The sequence below is a fragment of the Coregonus clupeaformis genome, chromosome 11 (assembly GCF_020615455.1).
Source record: "Coregonus clupeaformis isolate EN_2021a chromosome 11, ASM2061545v1, whole genome shotgun sequence".
In the NCBI taxonomy this organism is placed as follows: domain Eukaryota; kingdom Metazoa; phylum Chordata; class Actinopteri; order Salmoniformes; family Salmonidae; genus Coregonus; species Coregonus clupeaformis.
Window position 1 is genome coordinate 23,099,696 of NC_059202.1, and position 6,799 is coordinate 23,106,494.

A 6,799-nucleotide genomic window follows, 5' to 3' on the forward strand; every position below is an offset into this window, starting at 1 on the left:
CCAGTGTCGACGTTGGAAGCTATGTTCAGTAGACCTCAGCTTTATATTGTGCAGCTTCAGATGTCTGTGAAAGGCTCGTCTCAACAGTCACTTCCTATGTTATGTCATGACAGAGCCCAGGGAACAGAACGTTCTGTGCTGAGGGAAAATATGACTCAATTGGTTCTTAATTGTTTTCCGGTTCCAGGCAAGCAAGATGGACAAGCGTTCGGCCCAAGTGGCCCAGGATGAGGTGAGTGGACGGCCGGCCGCTTCTCTGTCTGGAACAGTTGTCACTGACCGACTCGCTTTCTCACGCTCGCTCTTTCATTTTCTCTCACTGTCACTCAAGTCTCAACTTTTAACAAATCAACAAAGCCAGGTATTGAGTGTAAAAATGGTTTACCTTTGTTAAATAATAATTATGCCTTTTGGTCAGTGTTAACCTGGGGTTTTCAAATCTCACCACATGGTGGTTATATCACCGATCGGTGTATGGCAGAAGCCATATGACGCAACAATATGTGCCTGAAAGGGGCATTCTGGGATTGGAAAAACAACAAACTGTCACCCCGCCACTTGTTTTGGGAAACAGCTGGAGAAATGTAACCACTCTCAAATTCATTGGGACAAGGAGTGTCTGTGTTTGTACTAGAACTGCATAGTAAACGTGGTATTGGTGTTGTCAGGAGATAGCCCGGCTGCTGATGGAGCAGGAGAAGATGGAGTACAAGAAGTCCAGAGAGAAGGAGAAGCAGAAGCAGGGGATGAGGCCGGAAGAGAGGGGGATGAGGCCGGAAGAGAGGGGGATGAGGCCGGAAGAGAGGGGGATGAGGCCGGAAGAGAGAAGGAGGCCAGAGGGAGGAGACTACAAGGTGACTAGTTATTCTGGATGAGATGACTGATTAATAACACTTATTTCACCACTGCATGTGCAGAATTTTGATCAAGTGTCATCAAGATGGTACGTTGGTCCCTCCTATGGATTCATTTGTGTTGATATGATCTGTGTGTTTTACATAGGAGTGCTATAGTAAGAGCAGCACAGTTTCCATTTTAGTCATTCAGCAGACGCTCTCATCCAAAGCAACCTGCTGTTAGTGCAGGTTTATTGGCACAGTTTTTTATCAACTTGTTGATAAGACCAGACCAAAGATAGTGTCTGTGTGTGTTCCAGCCAAGCTCAGAGGAGGTAGTGCGTCCCAGACTACGAGAGGAGGAATACCAGAAGCCCAGGAACCACCAAAAGCCTGCCAGGTAGTGGCCTCACTATATTAATTAGCCTGCCAGGAACGGGCCTCGCTCTATTAATTAGCCTGCCAGGAACGGGCCTCGCTCTATCAATTAGCCTGCCAGGATGGGCCTCGCTCTATCAGTTAGCCTGCCAGGCACGGGCCTCGCTCTATCAATTAGCCTGCCAGGCACGGGCCTCGCTCTGTCAATTAGCCTGCCAGGCACGGGCCTCGCTCTGTCAATTAGCCTGCCAGGCACGGGCCTCGCTCTGTCAATTAGCCTGCCAGGCACGGGCCTCGCTCTGTCAATTAGCCTGCCAGGCACGGGCCTCGCTTTATTAGCTACATTACTATTACAACATTAATAAACCCTTATTACAACATAACACTACTTATTACAAGGGTTGGGGTCAATTCCATTTCAATCCAATCAATTCAGGAAGTGCACAAAAATGTGGAATTGGAATTTGGTTTAGGCCTACTTTCTGAATTGAAGTGTGTTTGAAGTGTGTTTTTCTCAACACTTTTTTTTGTTGTTGTTTTATTCTTACTTTTTTTTTTTTTTTTGTTTAAAATAAACGCACTGTTGGTTAAGGGCTGTAAGTAAGCATTTCACTGTAATGTCTGCACTTGTTGTATTCGGCGCATGTGACCAATAAAATTTGATTTGATTTGATTTGATTTGAATTGACCCCAACCCTGCTTATTACATTATTACACCGTTATTACAACATTAAATAACCCTTTATTACTGGAATACACCCTTGTTACTACATTAATACACTTATTACAACATGAATATATCCTTATTACATTAATAAACCCTTATTACATGAATACACCTCGTATTGCAACATGAATACACCTCGTATTGCAACATGAATACACCCTGTATTGCAACATGAATACACCCCTTGTTGCAACATTAAAATACCCTTTTTCCAACATGAATACACTTATTACAAAATGAATACGCCCTTGTTGCAACAATAATACGCTCTTACAATAACATTATTACAATGATACTCTCTTACAACATTATTGCACCACTATTACAACAATGATATGCTCTTACAACATTATTGCACCACTATTACAACAATGATACTCTCTAACAACATTATTACACCACTATTACAACAATGATGCGTTCTTACAACATTATTGCACCACTATTACAACAATGATACTCTCTAACAACATTATTACACCCCTATGACAACAATAGAATGGCCTTAAAATATATTTTCTCTCCCTCCATCGCTCTCTCCCCTCTCACAGGCCTTCTCAACCTCCTCCACATGACTATGAGAATGTGGAGTCCATCTACAGCTGCTCAGAGAGCCACTATTCTTCCCGCACTCCGGCCAGACCTGAGGCTGCTTACAAAGGTACATTCAGCTACTGGATGCCCAGGCTCTTTTTGGGCCTTAACTCAGGCCTCAATCTAAAACCCAAAGAATGCAGATTGAACACTTCTCATACAGCTAACTTTCTATCCAGCATACCACGTGGTTGGCATACACCAAATTCATTTCTTAGAGAGCTCCTACCATATTCCTTAGAGAGCTCCTACCATTATAGCCAGTGATTATGTTATTAGGTTTTAAAGATCAGCCTCTCTCCCCCGATCTCTTCTAGGTGTCTACTACAGACAGTGACCCAGGCTGCCTAAGCCGTCCATCAGTGAGTGAATTTTTTTATTTTGTTTGTTTTTGTAAGTTTACTCTTCATTGCTGTATTTGAAGAAGAAAAAAACTCCCATGACTTTCTATTGTCCACAAGCCTTGGAACAATGTACCTAGCTGAAACCCAAACGCTCTCATTTGTTTCCTTCTTTTAACTGACGACGACAACAAAGACAACCCAAAGGAGATGCCTTGTGACATTCTAACTCCTGCTGGCTCTTAACTGTGGATGATGCTGTTGATTCTAAGATGTATTTATTTTTTAAAGAGGGAAATGTTCCTGTTTTGCTGTAGTCGTCGTTTGCTGGTGTTTCTGTCCGTCTGTGGATCATGCTCGTCATGGTGGATCAGGCCTTTGCTGGATATATAACTGCAATCTCTGTCTCTGTATCAATGGCGGTCTATGGGATGTGCCTGTCTTTGGATCCAAAATGGTGGCTGCGTGGTTCTGTGTACTCCCAGGCTCCAGTTCTCCTGCCCTTGTATTGTGCTGCACATCAAGGCTAAACAAAATGACAGGCCCGGTCCAAAACGCTATTATATCAGGATAATGGATCTTTGTGTTTAACGTCTTTCCAGTCCGGAAGCGGATGGTGATCATATGTTGACTTCTGACTTGTTGCTGTCTGTAAGCTCTCTACTTTTACCTGTGTGTTCCTGTGTCTTTCTAAGGAGCTGGTGTATATAGCTGCTTGGAGTAATGACTTGGAGGTGGAAGTGGAGCATTATGGGACATACTGCTATGATTGTGTTTCTACGTGCATGCTTACTGAAAGTGTACTCTCCTGTGTGCTGCAATTCTGTTCCCTCTGCGAAACTCTGACACTCTCTCTCTGTTAGTCAACAAGAGCACAAGTCACTGCAAACGCCAATCAGTTGGTTTGTGGATTAACAAAATATGCTATTTTAAATGTTACCCCTAATATATTTGATCAGATGTTCCGTCAGTATTTGATTTAGTGATATCTGCTTACAAACTGGCATCGGCACATGCTCTCAGCGCTAAGACAAGTGGACCAGTAAGAATTGAATGCATGTACATTTCAGATCTGTGCCAAACATAACATTGTGCTTGTCTTGTAAGAGCTGTGTTCACTAGGAACGGGACAAAATGGGGAGGGACCAACCTGAATTTGTCCAATAGAAACTCTTGTTTTTGTTGTAAAACGTTTTCCATTGCGATATGTTTTGCTACAATGTGCACTAATTAATACAACCCAGGTCGTGTTTTCCTAACCAACCGTGTCCATTGGTTGAACGGTTGACTCGTTGGTCACCTGTTAGAGTGCAAGTCACATCTGAATTACTGTTTCTGCATTTTATTTAGTTTATATAATTTTATTTCGTCTTATTTTATTTGGCATCACTCTTTAAAAGGCATTTATCTCATTTCCTGTACATTCCATTCCTGATTAAATGCATTCACTCTCTCGGTCTCTCACACACACTCACACACACACACCACTCTCTAAGAGGGTTATCACTTCCTGTGTGTGTAACAAGAGTAAACATTCCCAGGGTAAACATTAGTGTGGAGGGAAGTATCCGTCATCCACAGAATCAACAGAGAAAGTGAGAACATGATGTTATTCCACTCAAAGGGACCTTTAGACTCAGACAGCTGGGTGGTAGGGTTAACTTCTCAGACAGCTGGGTGATAGGGTTAACCTCTCAGACAGCTGGGTGGTAGGGTTAACCTCTCAGACAGCTGGGTGATAGGGTTAACTTCTCAGACAGCTGGGTGATAGGGTTAACTTCTCAGACAGCTGGGTGATAGGGTTAACTTCTCAGACAGCTGGGTGATAGGGTTAACTTCTCAGACAGCTGGGTGATAGGGTTAACTTCTCAGACAGCTGGGTGATAGGGTTAACTTCTCAGACAGCTGGGTGATAGGGTTAACTTCTCAGACAGCTGGGTGATAGGGTTAACTTTTCAGACAGCTGGGTGATAGGGTTAACTTCTCAGACAGCTGGGTGATAGGGTTAACTTTTCAGACAGCTGGGTGATAGGGTTAACTTCTCAGACAGCTGGGTGATAGGGTTAACTTCTCAGACAGCTGGGTGGTAGGGTTAACTTCTCAGACAGCTGGGTGGTAGGGTTAACTTCTCAGACAGCTGGGTGATAGGGTTAACTTCAGACAGCTGGGTGATAGGGTTAACTTCTCAGACAGCTGGGTGATAGGGTTAACTTCTCAGACAGCTGGGTGATAGGGTTAACTTCTCAGACAGCTGGGTGATAGGGTTAACTTTTCAGACAGCTGGGTGATAGGGTTAACTGCTCCATGGCCAGTTTAGTCTTCTTCTTTTTTTAAATGTATTGAATGAGGATGGTAATAGTGGCAATAGATTAAACACTTTTTGATTACCAGACATCATACTTTAATAGGATCCATGCTATATCAAAGGGATTACAGGAGACTATATAGGGACTTTTAGAGATAGAATGCGTCCCAAATTGCACCCTATAGTGCACTACTTTTGACCAGGGCCAATAATGCTTTGGTCAAAAGTAGTGCATGAATAGGGTGCCATTTTGGACGTAGACATACTGTACTGCCAATCGTCATGTTACCGCCATGTTCATATCATGTATTATAGCCTAATTATGGTTTATTACACACACACAAAGAGTAATCTCAGTTTCCAGTTTGATCGAATTCAATGTTTAATTATGATTCTGTCGTATTTAGATTTTTGATAGTCTATGATGGTCTTTTTGTTGTTGATATACCTTGTCCAAGTTGGTAGCATCTGCCTCAAGACTTTTTCGAGACTCTTCTGTGCGTGTCAAAGACATTCTAGATTTGTAAAATGTTCTCACTGTTGTAGGATGGACAGGATTTGTGCCATACGGATGTTTTTTTCAGGGACTTGTAGATAACAGGGAATCTCAGCTCCTTTTAAGGTAATGACAATTGAGGAGGATTGGTGTAGAACCGCCCAGAACTGAGATGTGTATCTTTTTAATGTGGTAATAGCACCATCTTGTGGACATATTGAATACCAAATTAAAACATGTACCGTATCTGATCAGATAGTGAGTGCATGTTGGTGATTTCTGTATAATGATTGTCCTATATGCTTTGAGTGCAATCTGAACCGAAGTCAAGTGTAATGTTTTTGTTTTGCGATCCAGGGCCTGAATGCAATCTACAAATGAAATAATTAGTGACTGTGTTGGCACTTACTGTAACTGAGACTGTTTTGTATCATGAACTGAATAAACAGTTGACATAAACATTGACATTTGCATGTGTTTATTCACTAAACATTTATGTCCAATTCTTTGGTGTCACTCACTATTTGTTTTCTAACTTCAGGTTCTGTATCACATTTCTATCAAAAATATTGGAGACCAAAGTATGATGCAAGGAACAAGTCATAAACCATTAAAAGGTCCAACTAGCCTAAATGTGTTTAGGTGCATGTGGTGCCATTGGCTCTCCTTGGAAAGAATAAAGCAAGATTCAGACTCAGGAATTTGCTTAACACATTTATTCTGCGAGTTACAGGTTTAGTTGGCAGATATTGTACAACACGTGGCTGAAAATCATATTGCAAGAGTTGTTCAACAGTCCTGTATCCCTTTCCATTGACAATCAAAGCACAATTATTAAATGTCAGTGTATAGTCAACCATACTCTACGCCCCAATGTGCTGTCATTACTCAAAACCTTTGAGGAAACCTGTTGCACTTAATATATTGTAGTACAGCTACTTAAAGTTATTTTGTAGTCATTAACCGATAGTCACTGTGACCCTGTAGGGGGTCCAGATTTGAGTTCTATCAGTTGAACATTTTGAGTAATACTCTCACTAAGCCACGCCTCCAAGATAATTTCCCAGTGTGCCTTGCCTTTTCGAGTGAATTGTAGAGTTACCACCCATGACTGTATTTGTT

The 6,799-nt window shown here is 42.0% G+C and overlaps 1 protein-coding gene across 3 annotated transcripts in view; it reads left to right on the forward strand.

Annotated features, from left to right (window-relative positions):
- The window catches only part of LOC121576547 (zinc finger CCCH domain-containing protein 13), a 48,177-nt gene extending 42,035 nt beyond the window's left edge, over positions 1-6,142 (forward strand). The window contains exons 8-13 of one of the 3 annotated variants that reach the window (XM_045223482.1): positions 188-232; positions 669-854; positions 1,157-1,236; positions 2,493-2,602; positions 2,853-2,897; positions 3,073-6,142. In XM_045223482.1, the coding sequence (XP_045079417.1) occupies positions 188-232; positions 669-854; positions 1,157-1,236; positions 2,493-2,602; positions 2,853-2,872 (441 nt within the window). In that variant the 3' untranslated portion in view covers positions 2,873-2,897; positions 3,073-6,142. Of the gene's footprint in view, positions 1-187; positions 233-668; positions 855-1,156; positions 1,237-2,492; positions 2,603-2,852 lie in introns of all 3 variants that reach the window. The other 2 variants (XM_045223483.1, XM_045223481.1) reach the window with 2 other exon arrangements.
- The last annotated feature ends 657 nt before the right edge of the window (positions 6,143-6,799 follow it).